This window comes from Anguilla anguilla, chromosome 2 (genome assembly GCF_013347855.1).
Source record: "Anguilla anguilla isolate fAngAng1 chromosome 2, fAngAng1.pri, whole genome shotgun sequence".
Taxonomy (NCBI): domain Eukaryota; kingdom Metazoa; phylum Chordata; class Actinopteri; order Anguilliformes; family Anguillidae; genus Anguilla; species Anguilla anguilla.
In genome coordinates, this window is record NC_049202.1 from 22,707,050 (window position 1) to 22,723,079 (window position 16,030).

A 16,030-nucleotide genomic window follows, 5' to 3' on the forward strand; every position below is an offset into this window, starting at 1 on the left:
AGCCCCCTATTTTTGACCCCCATATGATGCTCGCCTCCTGCGGTTAGCCCCCTATCCTAAGCCTCCTGTGGTTAACCTCCTATTGTTAGCCACACATGGTTAGCCTCCTGTTGTTAGCCACACATGGTTAGCCCCCCATGGTTAGCCTCCTATAGTTAGCCACCATGGTTACCCCCCCCATGGTTAGCCTCCTCAGTGCATTGCATAGGTTATGCCCCCTCCCTTTAAGGCCCCTTCTCTAACCTGTATCTCAGGGTCCCCTGTTTTCTCATTCTCTGGAACGCTTAGCCCATTTTTACTCTGCTCCCACAAGACACACTGAGCTGTAGGAAAGAAGGACCCAACCGTGTCTTTCAGTGTCTTACAGCCAACCCCTCCTCCACACATAACTGAACCCTTATATCATTTTATTACAGAGGCTAAGCAGGGTGTCAACCAGGCTGCTCAATACATTGCTCTCACATGGTGAAGTATTAAATCTGCTTCATGTCTCACCTGTACATCTTTGTAGCATTGTCCATTACAGGCAATGGTTTTCATTATAAAGACTGGTTGGTAATCTCATTGTACTTGTGCACAGAGAGGGAGAATGTCATTTAATTATGATTATTTTGGGATCTTGCCTCAGAGAATGTTAAAATAAGCCTGCTGTTTACTTTATACAGTAGATGCCATTTAAATATAAGCTCAATTATTGTCAGTTTAAACTGAAGCTTCACAAAGCTAGAGCATCTAATGAGTCGGACTCAAGGTGTGTGTGTGTATGTGTGTGTGTTTGTGTTTTTTTGTTGTGTCTGTCACAGCTTTGCTTGTACTTTTGAACAACGTGCCTATAAATGCAGATTACTAGTATTAATATTTGGTAGCAACTGACTGGAATGTCAAAAACGTAAGCAAAGCTGCTGGCAAGCTTTTTTTGTAAAGAATTATCAGAAGCAGCCATATTTGAAGGAGGCGTTGCCCTATACCCCTAATGAGCATGCAAGTATCCAAATCATTATTCTGTATTGTGTGTCTCCAATGTTTGTGTCCTTTGATGTTGTTTCCTGTATATGGACATAAAAGTATTAAATGTGTGTGTGCATGTGTGTTTTTGCACTTGAATGAATTTGAATCATTTCGAACCAAACACTTAAATGTAAAGCCTATGATTGTTAAAAAAAAAAAACATGGTAATATTGAACATCAAAGACAGTATATATATATATATATATATATATATACTGTCTTTGATGTATACTAATTATGCAGGTGGTAATTATTCACACTGATCAATGTATGGTAATTAAAACTTGTGGAAATAAAATGCAGTGTATCTCCTTATAGGGCCCAAGTAGGACGTTTTCTAATTGGAATGGCTCAGTTCATCAATGGAACTGGTCTATCAATTTCCAACTGTTTCTATTTCTGTTTCCTCTGGGGAAAAATGTTCTGTTCCTCTTAAAAATAAATTTATAGAAAAGATTTAAGTTTTATTCATGAAAGCTTGACACTATGTTTAATTCCATATGCAGTTTGGAATCGGCAAAATAACCAAAGTAGTCTGCTATCTTAGTGGGTTAAAATTCATAGTATGGTAATATAATGTCAAACTTGCAAGAGTGCTTTTAACAGTCTAGTGTGATAGCCATTTATAGTCACAGATGGTAGTGTGACTGTTCCTAAATGTGTTTTGTTTCAGTTTTCCCCCCATTTCTGCAAATTACATTTTAAAAATAGAGATTTTATCCAGTTTTGATGTACTGCTATTAAACATATGCTTAATGTGATGAATGAAAACCATCTGTTTCAATTCCATGTGTGTAATCCGATTAATTAATTCCTCTTTGTCAGGTAGTGATTATTTTAGGCAGAGCAGAAGAATAGCACTTCAAATCTAGCTTTAGTGACTCCCTGCTTTAGTGAGTCTCTGCTTTAGCGAGTTCCTGCTTTGGTGAGTCTCTGCTTTAGCGAGTTCCTGCTTTGGTAAGTCTCTGCTTTAGCGAGTTCCTGCTTTAGCGAGTTCCTGCTTTGGTGAGTCTCTGCTTTAGCGAGTTCCTGCTTTGGTGAGTCTCTGCTTTAGTGAATTTCTGCTTTAGTGAGTCTCTGCTTTAGTGAGTTCCTGCTTTAGTGAGTTCCTGCTTTAGTGAGTTCCTGCTTTAGTGAGTTTCTGCTTTAGCGAGTTTCTGCTTTAGCGAGTTTCTGCTTTAGCGAGTTTCTGCTTTAGCGAGTTTCTGCTTTAGCGAGTTCCTGCTTTGGCGAGTTTCTGCTTTAGCGAGTCTCTGCTTTAGTGAGTCTCTGCTTTAGTGAGTTTCTGCTTTAGCGAGTTTCTGCTTTAGTGAGTCCCTGCTTTAGCGAGTTTCTCTTTAGCGACTCCCTGCTTTAGCCTGTCCCTGTTTTTGTGCCATCACTGCCACCTGTATAAAGGAGTATCAAGTTCTGTTACCATAACAATAATATTCTATGACTTCTAGGTCTCAACGGTAACAGCAGTGCCAGAGAAATCATTAAAACACAGTCAAATAAGATGTTTTATTCATACGTTAGTTTTGCGTATTATTAAAACTCGTATTTTTAGCAGGAGTGTTTGTAATGGAATAATGTGCCTGACTCTTACTGTTACCACTGTGAGTTCATTTCCTTATAGGGTTTGTTTGTCGTGACAGAACCTGTTTGCCTTTGGGGATGTGGACGGATCAGGGATAAACGCCAAGCTCCAGCACCCTCTGGGTGTCGCCTGGAACCCTCACAACGGGCTTCTGTACGTGGCCGACTCCTACAACCACAAGGTGGGTGACAGAAACTTGACCACACCCCCCTGTTTTACAACCACGCCCCCTGCACTGTGACTTCATCCCTTGCATTATCACCAACCACAAATTTTTCACTGTAACACCTTTTGCACAATTAGCTGATGGTAATGTGTTTGATTATGTCCAGATCAAGGTGGTGGACCCGAAATCCAAGCAGTGTGGCGTTCTGGCGGGCTCCGGAACGGCCGGCGACTCCCTCGAACCCGGGTTCGACCGGGCCACCTTCAATGAGCCAGGAGGTCTATGCGTGGGAGAATCTGGGGCCGTGCTGTACGTCGCGGACACAAACAATCACCGAATCAAAGTCCTGGACCTGGAGGCCCATACGGTGTCACTGGTGAGGCTGAGGGGAAAGCAGAGCCACAGAACTGCTTGGTTCACCGCAGGAAGCGTGACTAAATGACACACTCGCTCGCAATAACGCATTAGCTATTGACACTATTGACTCATTATTTCTTATTATATATTCTCAGTAAGTTAAATGAATTATATTTTCTTATTTTATTTCTACTACATGATCTCAAAGAGTAAGACATTATCTAGCGGAGCTACAGAGTGAATCAAGTGTAACGTTAGATGAAATTAAATTGACTGGACGAAACACGTGAAAAAAACTACAGTGCGCTTTCGTGCAGGTTACCCGCGCTAACTGTTGGTTGATTCACTTCTCCAACAGCAATCCTTCTCATGTTATCACGACAAAGCTAGTTAACATGGCTTAAAATGATCCACGTTAGAAGTGCTCTATCTGTGTTTTTACTGTCTGGTTAGCTTGCTACGATGACGCGTGACTAGATGACACACTCTCTTGCAATAACGTGTTGGCTATTGACACAGCATCATATAGTAGCTAATATCATTATCTCAGATTTAAAAAAACAAATGTGTGATGCATTCAATCACCATTTTATTTTGGCTGGTTATTTATTTGAGAATACAGCGATGTCCTCTGGAAATGTAGATCCTACGCTGCTTATGTGCTCACTGCCACTTCATAAAGGCTTGCTAGCCAGCTAGCTTGCTAAAGTGAACCAAATATGTTAGCTAGCTCGCTCGCTTGATAATGAGGATTGATAAACACAGTGGTCGTATAAACGCATTTAATTAAAAACTTTCACTAAATATACATACCTTTATTGCGGCAATCGAATCTGTGCAGTCAAGTCTTGCAGTGGAGAATATTGATGAGGCACGAGTGACAAACGTCTTATTACAGAAGTAGCGCGTCAGCTGCTGCAGTTCACACTTGTATTAGAGCTCCCTCTACTGGATAATTCTAGTAAATAGCAATTACAACGTTCAAACAGACAAGTACAGATAAATAATCATTGTTTTTTTGTTTATTATACTTATTAAAATATCGGGACACATCGGCGGCATAACTGCCGATCCCGATGTCGTCAAAAAAGTCAAATAATGGCCGATATATCGGCCAAACCGATATATCGGTCGGGCTCTACTTAGCATCAGTTAGCTAGATAAAAACTTAGTATCCTGAGTTAGCCAAGACTGCATCGTACTGCTAGCTGGCTGGCTAGCTAGTTTTTGCTCATTGGATCTCTCTCGCAAGCTACTTTCATTTGCGTGCGCTGTCCATTGGACCTCTCTCACAGGGTTTCAGTTGCCCTCACTGGCTAACTAGATCTCTCTCGTGCAAAATGGTTTCCTCTCGTGTTTTTTTGACCGCTTTTGTCCACAGCAGCGCCTCATACATATCTCCGTTTTCTTTCTTCCTCTTTTCATCTTTTGTTCTTTTTTCCTGTCTTTCTCCCCAATCTGCTCCCCCTTTCTCACTCTTTCTCCATCTTTCTGTCTCTCTCTCTCTCCCTCTTCCTTCATCTCTACTCAGCTACCAGTCATGGCCCAAGATGTACCGGACGCGCCGACTGCATCGTCCGCCGCCGCAGCCCCAAGGAAGATTCCCAAACTGCCCAAATCTGCCGCCAGGGTGGAGGCACCAACGCTGGCAGTGTCCCCAGGCCAGACCGTGTGCGTGGACCTGGTCCTGTCCTTGCCGGACGGCACCAAGCTGACCCAGGAAGCACCCAGTTTCTGGGCCATGTCCTCAGAAGGTAACCCAGCAACCAGAGCGGCTCAGTGCTCTTACTGAACTCGCCTTGCTCGCTCGCTGAGAGAAGTCTGCTCGAGTGGCGCTCGGCTGGCGGCGAAGGACGTGGCCGACCAGCGGCCTCGCGCGGGGGGGGGGGGGGGGCGTACCGAGCACCATGTCCTAAGAAGGAAGCTGTTCTGGACATGTTCAAGGCCCTGCACATTCAGTACATGCATTTGCATTGTTTATGGCAGAGAGCTCAGCTGAGACTTATTCACAGTGCCACCATGACATTTTATCAATGCAGGAGCCGTGTCATAACACCACAGCAAGGCTGTGAGAACATTACACGGCAGTACGTTTATGGTCGGCTGGCGTGTTAGGAGTGTATATACGAAAGCCAACGATGGTAGGATTGTGGGGACCTGTAGAGGCTGTAATGCAGTTACATGGCATTAAAGTGAATGTTGTTGCCATCTACAGGGTGTTAATCTCAGACTCTTGTACTATTGTAGTCATAGAGCTAAATCCGTTTCAATAATGATTTGCTCAATTCCTGGTTAATGTTAGCATTAGTGTTAGCGCCATTGTTAGCCTTAATGTTACCTTTTTGTACCATTATCGTTTATGTTAAACTTTATTTGTGCCTGTAAATTTAGTAATTGCTGTGATCAGTATTATGGTGCCAGACAGTGGAGCAGGGCGGATTAGTGGCGACATCGGTTACTGGTGACGTATCCCTGAGCCAATCAAATGCCTTTTTGGGCACCCTGTCTTCCTCAGATCGTAAATGAGATGCTTGCTGAAAGATTATATCCTGCCCCACCTGATAATATTTGTTGACTTTATTTTTTTTTTTGAGGGGGGGAGGGGGCAGTTTGGCCATCTTGCATATACAGAAAAAAAAACAAGATAAAATTTTTTCTCTTCCATGCGGTATTCCCCCTGGGGTGCTGGGCTGTGTCCCGTTCCCACTGTCTCTGACAGAGTGCTGGGTGCACACATTTCAAGTGCACCAGGGGCACCGCGACACCGTTTCTGAAAGTGCAGCAGAACCTCACGCAGCTCGACTCAGGAGAGTCACGGGGTGTGACTATTGGGTCCCACAGGAATATAAACTATCTGATCCATATAAGCTTTTCTGCAGGGCGTGCCGATTGTGCTGGTCCCTGCTGTATAAAGGAATGGCCAATGAGCTTCCCTGCGCCAAGACTACAGCAGATCCAATAAAAGATATCCTGCGGTGCAATGCATTGTAATTCTGTGTCATCGTAATTCTTGACCTGTGGTCCACGAACCGTTCTTTCCGCAGTGTTCCCATTAGAGAGCTGGTATTTTGTGCTCTTTTCTGCATGGTCTTCCTGTGTGGGCAGTCTGGAAACAATGCCCTTGAGAGAAATGTACACACTTGTTATTAACATTGATGGTTTTACTGAGCTTTTGTGTATGCTGTCTGCGGAATACTGTTGGAACAAAAATAATTTTTGAATGCTTCTCAAAACTATCATATCCATATCTGATATTTTTACTGCTAGCTTTGCTGCTTTTTTGTGCTTCTAGCCAGCCAACTGTACACTAGCATTTAGTCCATTTAGTGGGCTGTCAATCAAAATTGAACTTGTGAATATTCATTACCAAAGGACCACACCTCCTCATTTCCCCAGCTGCCCTGTTCAGAAAGTACTTTCCATAAATTTTACTTCTTAGGGCAGACCCGGCACTAGCTCAAGTTGACGAGGAGGGCACTTGAAAACGGAAGTGAGGTTCAAATTTTTGTATTCACCATAGCAAACACGCATCCTGGTCAATCATATACTACATATTTCCACTGGTTGCGTTAACACTGGATTTGGCCTTTTTATGCAGAAAAAAGAAATTTGGGGGGAAAAAATACAATGTGTTGTTCAAAAGTAGATATTACAATGTATTTTGTAAAAGATTACTGTGGCCAATGACCCAGACTTGAACCACAGCAAACCAATTACTTCTGTTTCTTTGAGCCAATCGTCTTTCACTATCTGACATTTGTATTGGTCATAATATTTACACAGCTGAGCATTGCAAGACTCAAAGCGAAAGCACTTCATTTGAATGAAAAGTCCAAAACAAGATGTCTCCCTCTAGCTTGCTCGCTCAATGTGTGTAAATTAAAACAGAAATTGCCCCTTGGGTTTTTTAATATTATTAGCTTGTTTGGCAAAAATTTGTTTTGATGAGAACGCCATAACATAATTACTACAGCCCTCTAATCCTGCTATTTCTTCCCGCTTCTGTTACATGTCTCATATTAAAATTATGAACAAGGGGGCACAAAATACTTCTGAGGAGGCATTGCCGGCTTTTGCTCCCTCACGGTGCCGGGACAGTCACAGTGTCTTTAACTAATTTGTGTAATGAGTACTGATCTTTGTCCTCAATAGTGTCACCTCTCTGTTCTCCTGCAGGTAACGAGTGGCTGCTCAAGGGTCAGTGCCCAATCGGAGACATCGTAGATGTTTCCCGACCCCTGACCATCACGGCCACGGTCCCGTCTAACGCGCAGTCGCCTGACCCCACCCTGACCGTGGACGCCTACGTGTACTTCTGCAGCGCTGGGGGCGGGGCCTGCATGATGAGGGCGGTGTCTTTCAGGCAGCCCCTGAGCATCGACCACGCCCCCAAAGACGGTGTGGTCAGCGTGACCATGTCTCACTCCTTCTGACCATTGCGGAGTCTTGAGCGGAGCCAAACACCACCCCACCCCCCTGGGCTTTGCAGCCTACACGCATCACTCGTTTGGCCACGGGCAGCACACAAAACAAACCGCCGCAAATGTTAACTCTTTGCTTTGCCATTTGGCTGCTGCGCAGAAACACAAGGATTCCAGTCTGTCCGGTTTGACGCCCACGTGTCAGGTGAAAGGTTGACACGTCGGCACAGCATGTGGATTTCCTGGGGCCCCCACATTCTCAGGGGTTGCAGTTCCGTGTTTTTTTTTTACCAAAGGACCCCCCTGCTTCTTAGTGACTCTATATAACTAAGGGACAGTCAAAAGCCCCAGGAACAGGACAGTTTATGTTTATTACTTATTTGGATGCTACTGACTTTCATTATCATTATGCATTATTTGATAACCCAGTGCTCATTGTTGCATAAAATCGCCCTGGCAGTCAGTAGGGCGATTTTATGCAACAATGAAAATTGATCTTCATTCCTGGTCCTGGAGAGCTGCAGAGTCAGCTGGTTTTTGTTTTCACCTTAATATCAGCAATCAGTTCAGGCCCAAGAAACCAGGTGAGGTGAGTTACCTTTGTAATCGACTGCTTTAATTGATAAATTAAGTGCCAAATAGGAATAAAAGCCCTCAGACCATGCGGCCCTCCAGGACCAAGAATGAAGGTGACTGCACGCGAGTTCCCTTTTGGCCTTAGCATCGCATGCCTGCAGTCTGCCTGCCAGATGCACAGGATGTGTTCTCTGACGCAATGACTGCGCAGCTCAGCTGGTGGGCCGCAGAGTGAAAGCTGGCGACACCTGCATTTGCGAGTTTCAGCGGAGAGCATGTAGCAGTCTGCCTGCTCAAATTCACCGAAGACCTCGCTGTGACTGAATGTGCTTACACTTGCAATTGGGCTTTCAAAATAGAGAAATTAAAAAGTGAACGAAAAGAAGTGCTTTTAATACCTTCTAAGTACGTTTGATGTAATGCAGTTGATGCTTCCTATAAACAACACTGTGCACTGTTTTGTTCATTTCTTTTGAAGAAGTTTGGTGCCTTTGAGGGGGGTGGGGGATTGTGTCGGGTATTGAAAGATGTCTTCACAGTAATTAGTCACAAGGGGTGGGGTAGGGTGGTGTACAGTTTAGGGGTCACATTTCTATGGGGCCTTTGGCTGGTCCTCCTGTCTAAAACGTTTCCTCTGTTTACATCAGAATTTACATGGTTTTGGCCTCTCGTCCACTCTGGATACCCGGAGCTGTGGACAGACCTTACCAGACTCAGTCATACTCTGAGATCTGGACAGACTGTTCTAGGGTCAGCTTTTACCTCATTGTCAGATGAAACCAATGTGTGTGCAAGCACAGAACAAAGTGCCTGAGACTGACCTGAGAACAGTCTTCTGCGTGCTAAGAGCTTTTCTTCTGTGTTGTCTTCTTGCCGTGTTAATGTGTATTAAATCTAATGCAGGGTCCCCATGAAGCGTTCATAAAATTTTATGGTATAAATTATTTTATTTTTGGCCGTTCAGGGACTTTTACTTATAACCAGTTGGTTGCTGGTTCAAGTCCTAGGTTTTGCAATGGGATATGAAAAAATAGTAATATTTGTTACGATAAAATTAGGACCTTGGGGAATCTCTTAAATTGTATGATGTGATACTGTTTTTTGTTTTCTTTGTTTATGTACGTACTGTGGGTATTATACCTTAATGTAGGCATGTTATCTTGGTTTTATTTTGTTTCATTTCTTTAGTTGTGTGAATTTTAGGCAGACTAGCAAAGTTTTTCTGCCTACAATGGCTACACCTGAAATTGAAACTACACCTACACATGTTTTTGTTTTGTATCCTCATCAAATTCATGTTGATTTCCTCCTGCATACGGTTAAAAGAATCAGGGGAGGTAGTCCTCTACAAGCTTTGGATTCAGGGAAGATTTTGGTTTAACATAGAAAATGAGTTTAATCCTGCAAAGAATGTGGGTTCTCAAGTTTTCTGTTGAGTTGAGTTCTTGGTTATTATTATGCCCTCTCCAATACTGTAGGTCATCAGGTCTCCCTGTAAGATGTGCTCTGGCACCTGAGAGATTACTTAAATATTTATTGTAATATGTGCTTTACCTAGATTTGGATATTAATATCTGATGTACTGGCAGGCACTATGCTGAATACTGTAACATTCATTGCTATTTGCACCTGCTTTTATATTCACTGAACTCAAAGTTTTTAAAAGAAGTGTGCACATTCTTACTAAAATTATGAAATTCTGCACTTTTTGCAGTGTAATAATAAAGCTTGTATTTTATCTGTAAAGTGCTGTCTGAACTGCATGTCCTGTTTTCATGAGTGACTGAGTGTTAGTTTGGTGAGACACTGTAAGAAACCAGACTATATTTGCCATAGTGTCTTCAGTATTTTTTATAAGTTCAAAGAAAATCAATGCTTGCTGCTAGTTTTCAAATGGAAAATGGCTTTTATATACAGGAAATCTAGCAGACTGCAGTTTTTTTCCCCACTATAACATTTTACAACATGGCATACTTGCCTGTAAAATTTGTAAACTTATTTGCAATGAAGCAGAAACTGCTTAATTGCTGGGATGCTAAGTTACTGAGCGCTGTGGGAAAAAAATTCTGAAAACACTTTGAGGCAGAGAATTGATTTTGAAACTCATAATCAATATAATGGTCTTGTGACAGTCCCTGCAGGGCAAGGCCAGAACCCGAGATGGTAACAGATAGATTCTGACAGTCCCTGCAGGGCAAGGCCAGAACCTGGGATGGTAACAGGTAGATTCTGACAGTCCCTGCAGGGCAAGGCCAGAACCTGGGATGGTAACAGGTAGATTCTGACAGTCCCTGCAGGGCAAGGCCAGAACCTGGGATGGTAACAGGTAGATTCTGACAGTCCCTGCAGGGCAAGGCCAGAACCTGGGATGGTAACAGGTAGATTCTGACAGTCCCTGCAGGGCAAGGCCAGAGCCTGGGATGGTAACAGGTAGAAAAGGGGCGTCTGGGATGCCAAGGCCCAGATGGAGCTTATGTTCTGCACTCTCACCAGCACTGACAGTGAACTGAGCTTGTGTGGCCCTGGGAGATCCTGATCTGCTCATTTATTGTTAATAGTGGGTTGATTCCCAACTAGAACCGTATTACTTTTGAAGTTTACACTGTCGTATAACACTTTGGTGCATTCTGATGCCTGGGGAATATCTGACATTTTTGGGGTAGTGAAAATATTTTGAGGAATCCGAATCTTATGATTTGGTTTGTTGGTCTCGTATACGAAGTCGACTGGCTGCTCTCTCGGCCAATCGAAGGCCTTCAGTCTGAGCAGCAGTTCATTTGGTTTCACAAATGTTTTGAAACACGGTCCTTATGCCCCTCTGTACTTATTTTTGTTACAGATAATATCTTAATCAATTAAGACCTGACTGATCTCACTTGTCAATGATTGAATTGATTTTATAATGTAACTACTTTCTGAAGGAATCCTTTGCCTCGTAGCGTATTAAAGAGAAGCATTGCTTGATCTGACTGATTAGAATTCCAGGGGTGTGATTTTAATACATTTATTCACAACCTTCACAGTTAGAGCTGATATCATGTGTCTTGAAGAAGGTAAATTCTCCCTCAGTGAAGAAAAGCATTTTATTAAGAACAAGTAGGTCATTACAATTCAAGGGTGGCTCTCGTAGCTGGAATGAAAAAAGTGGACTCAGGGTGGCCCCACAGGCTTTATTGAATGGAGGAACAGCAAATGGAGGAACACATTTCTCATACCTTACTGATGTGTCTTCAGGTGCATTGGAGTGTAATTTGAGCAGGGTGATGGTGGCACATGTGTCTACTGGGGCTGATGTAGATTTTTGGGAAGGGTGATACCCGGCTATAGATAGTGTTGGTAATCTATGGGGACATCAGCACGAAGGATTGAGAGATTAACTTAAATGGCAAAAGGCTGATTAAAAGGTAGCTCAAACAATAGCAAGGTCTTCTCCCTAAGCTGAGGAAGTACATGCCCTCATAAACTACACCAGATTGAAGTTTATCAGGATCAATAGGTTCTGCTAAAGAAACAGTCTATTGTACAGAGTGCAGGAGCCAAGCTTTTTAAGTGCTCCATTTTAACCATGTCACATTTAACTGAATTTATTTATTATATTGAATTGTATACTTGTGTATAAACGCTTAATATTAATTATACGACACTTGTATTGTACTTGTATAAACAGATAAGCAAATAGCATTCAAGAATTAGATTTTTAAAATAAAATGGATATCTTGAAAATTTCTATTCATCACCCAGGGCAAGGGGATTTCAGGTCCAAAACCCAAGTCTGTTAAGTCTGAAATGTAGCTAATGCTGTTAGAACACTGGCCTGACTGTAAAAGTGTCTTTGTTAGATGTTATGCATGTTAACTAGCATACTACCTAATAAACATTTTGTGACAATTATTTTTAACTGTTGAGGGTCCATGATTACTGAACATATAGGTAGCATAGGCACGTTTGTCATTTCTCTATGTAAGGGTGAAGAAATTGAAAAAACCTGCTCAGCTGAGCAAAGCAAAAAGACAGTCTGTAATTGAAGGTCACACTTTAAGACCAATCACAAGAACTTTGCAAGTGTCTGTAATTGCTGTGGCTAAGACCATCAAACGATTTGAAGAAAGTAGCACTTGTGAGGATCGATCAAGGTCAGGAAGGCCAAAGGTATCCTCAGAATGGGAGAACAACTTGATTTGAGTCTGCAAATCTAATGACTAACTGCCCCTGAAATACAAGCTCTAAGTACAAATGTTTTAACATCAACTGTTCAGAGGAGGTTATGTGAAGCCAGTCTATCTGGAAGAATCACTACAAAGATCACTGTTAAGACTGCCAGGGCCAAAAAAAAAAACACAGAAAATGGACGTTTCAGGAGTGGAAGCCGGTCTTGCAGGCCGGTAAAATTTTACACATTTTGGTCCAGCCACAAGGTATTTGTAAGATGCAGAGGATAAAAAGTGCATATGACCTGCGTGTAGGGTTCCTACTGAAAAGCATGGAGGAGGCAGCATCATAGTCTGAGGTTGCTTTGCTAACTGAAACACACCTCAAAGTTGAACAAGAACTATCTGACAAAGAAGGAAAATTAAGATTATCCAAAACTAATGGCCAGGACTTCCCAGTCTCCACACCTGTAGAATATATGGAATGTATGGAATGAACTGGACAGAAGAGTTGAATCAAAGCAACCTATAAGTGCCCTACATCTCTGGGAATTGCTGTAGAAAGCTGGGGGTACATGACTGGTGATTTCCTGCTGAAGCTTGTTGAGCAAATACCTTGCAAGGGCAAGCAATTCAAGATTTATTGACAATTTAAAATTTTCTTGAACATTGTTTTGATTGTTATTGTGTTTTGTTCCTATTGTCATGTGTTTTCATTTTCAAGAATCTTCGGTAAATTACAGTGTAAAATATTGTCTATTATGAGAAAACCTTGTTTCCAGGAAGTGTACTCAGAGTTTTGACTGGTATAGTATATTTTATAGATGTCGCAGGTGATTCATCCTTGTTTTTTGTCTCAACAGGGACCGTATATTTATATTTAGCTTTTTAAAGAGAAAACCGACTAACCAAAAAAAACTCACAAACCACGGCTTAGGTCAATGTAGTGACTAAGCGAGCAGTTAAAAACAAGCTATTAACCCTGAAAATGGTAGGACACATGAAGTGTGTTTCTGCTGCGTGAGTCTCCTGCTAGAGATTTCTGTATTAGGTTCTCTGACTGACAGCCCTATTAACCCACACGACTCAAGGACTTCACAAGAGCCCATGGAGTCAATGCAAGACACGCACAATCAAGTGTTTCTCTGTGAAAGTGTACACTCCAGCCAGCACTTTTTAATAATGCCATACGTCCTGGAGTCTGTAGCATGAGTTGGCAAAGTAAAATTGGGGCCGACACAAATAGAATGTGAGTTAAATTGAAGCACACCAAAGTCAGCAGTGTTAATTTGAGGCGCACTGGTAAATTTAAATGGTCAGTTTATGTTAAGAGGCATGAATAGTCACCATCTGTGCTGTCATGGTTAATGCTGATTTAAAGCAAAGCTGGGGATTACATCGATTGCACTGTCAATGGAACAGTTCAGCATTAGTTAAGGTGGATGTTAACTGGGACTTATAGTGTATACTTCTTATGGACAGACAGTATTGCTAACTTCTGAGCATAAAGTCGGACACCTAACCCCCAATTGCTCCCACCTAACCCCCAATTGCTCCCAATGAGCTGATTGGTACCTTGCATGGCAGCCTTTCACCGTTTGTGTGTGAGTGTGTGTGTGAATGGGTGAATGAGTGGCATCAATTGTAAAGTGCTTTAGATAAAAGCGCTATATAAATGCAGTCCATTTACCATAAACATACAACTTTTTAGATCACATTCGCTATTGCTGATGATTATCCAGAGGTGAATTGGTAAGGATTTTTTAGCAAGTTATAATTAAAAAATTCAGGCTGCAGTTGACAACACAATCAGCCGGACATAATTAAGTAGCATAAGCCCTAACTCTGGCTTGGTGAGCTGTTCTCCCTCATGTATGATTAGCATCATATAGGCTATAGATAGATACAGTGCCCTCCAAAATTATTCATTAGCGTTGTTATAGGCTATAGACAGATATTGCCTGCCAAAATTCTTCATACCATTGATGAAGACAAACAAAAATAGTACTTGCTGGAATTCATGATTACATTGACCTTAACAAGAGCCCCAGGACATCCCCTGAACGTCAAAGATCCACCACTGAATTTACGTATGACATTCTTCTCTGTACAATTATCCCTCTTTCAACGCTATGTCTGCCACTGGCCAACAAGCTCCATTTTGGTCTCTGACCACAAGTCTAAGTTTCGATCCCATTTTGTAAACTAGAATGTTTCTTTTTGTTTATTGCCCTCAACAGTGGCTTATTTTCCTTGCAACCCTTCCAAAAGCCTATTGGCATGGAAGTTGTGTCTGAGGGTATATTTGGAGACGTTGTATACCTAAGATGCAACCTTGTTTTGTAGATAACCTCCCGAACCATCTCCCTCAATGAGCATGGGAGCAAAATGCACGTGCATCCTCTACCAGGCAGATTTACCACTATTCTAATGGTTTTACATTTATGAATTATGGACCTTATCATGGGAAGTGGCATCCTTAGTTTTTTATTTATCTCCTGACTTGTGAAGATTAACAACCCTTTGTCTTGGTCCTGAGAATTAATTGGGTGCATCCCATTACTTTTCACTCCTCACCTCCTTTCCTCCACTCCCCCACTACCACTTGTTTCCTACCCAGATCTATGAGGAGGAAAGGAGAGGTGGGGTCAGAGTTTGAAGCCGCTTCGCTCGTCTCCTCCAATATTGGGACACTTAAGGGAGGGAGGACACAAAGGTTGGTTCCCGGTGCACAGAGAATGCAAGGTGGTAGTGGAGGAAAGGAGGATGCATTTTTATAGTATTGGGACTCACTCCTTGTCTTCCCCCATGGTGATGGATGCCACATGGATTCTGTGTGTGTGTACCTTTCTATTGCCCAGGGAAACAGGCATGGGAGACCACAATGCAGTTCCCAGGATTGAGATGAACTTTTAAAAAGTAGTATGTTAATGCAAATTAATTTTAGTTTGATTTTATTTCAAATATTTAATAGGGGTGTCAAAGAATCTTATGTATTTTTGTAATAAAAAAATGAAAAAATTATCATATTCCTCAAACTAATTTCCAAGCAAGTATATTAGTAGTAATTAAAGTATATTAAAGTAATTTTAGCTTTTTTAAATTAACAGGGCCAAGAGTTGTCAGAGGGAGTTCGGAGAGATGAGGAACAGGCCCTGTTCAACTTCAGAGAGAACACGGGGATGCAACTGGAAATCCCATTCTCTACAGCAATAGTGTTCCTGCCTCTCCGGCCTGTTCCTGTTGTTATTTTAATAAGAAGCAATTATGCTTGTATCCGCTTGAACAGCTTCCTACCCAGAGAGTAACCTTTTTCTCCAGTGCTACTTGGATTTTGTATGAAAAGTAAAAACACTGGGCTTTTTTCCCCTCTAGGATCAAATACTGTAAGCTATCGCTATTGTCGAGTTTGTTTTTAATTTTTAATTTATTGATTTTTTTGATAAAACTTTCTGGTTAAATACATATTCCGTGTATATCCTTTCAGCCACCACCTTGTTTGACCTGGTTTACACCTGCAACACAGAAATGCATATTCAAATGCACTTGAAATGCAAAAGCCTTATAGTAGCCTAGCCTTCCTTGTGTGCTTTTACCAAGTAGGCCTTACCTGTCACTTCAAAGTTGTGACGATATTGAATCTCACATGAAAGGATTTATGCTATAGTAATTTGTTTCCATAAAAATTACAGATGAAGAATACGCTACCACAGTTGTTGTTCAACAACTTCAGAGATTTTTCAATCAGAACAAAAAAAACATTTTCCCCAATGTT

The 16,030-nt window shown here is 41.9% G+C and overlaps 1 protein-coding gene across 2 annotated transcripts in view; it reads left to right on the forward strand.

Moving 5' to 3' along the window:
* The window catches only part of nhlrc2 (NHL repeat containing 2), a 42,235-nt gene extending 31,159 nt beyond the window's left edge, over window positions 1-11,076 (forward strand). For both annotated transcript variants that reach the window (XM_035404349.1, XM_035404348.1), the window contains 4 exons: window positions 2,646-2,768; window positions 2,920-3,129; window positions 4,642-4,864; window positions 7,287-11,076. In XM_035404349.1, the coding sequence (XP_035260240.1) occupies window positions 2,646-2,768; window positions 2,920-3,129; window positions 4,642-4,864; window positions 7,287-7,543 (813 nt within the window). In that variant the 3' untranslated portion in view covers window positions 7,544-11,076. The remainder of the gene's footprint in view (window positions 1-2,645; window positions 2,769-2,919; window positions 3,130-4,641; window positions 4,865-7,286) is intronic.
* The last annotated feature ends 4,954 nt before the right edge of the window (window positions 11,077-16,030 follow it).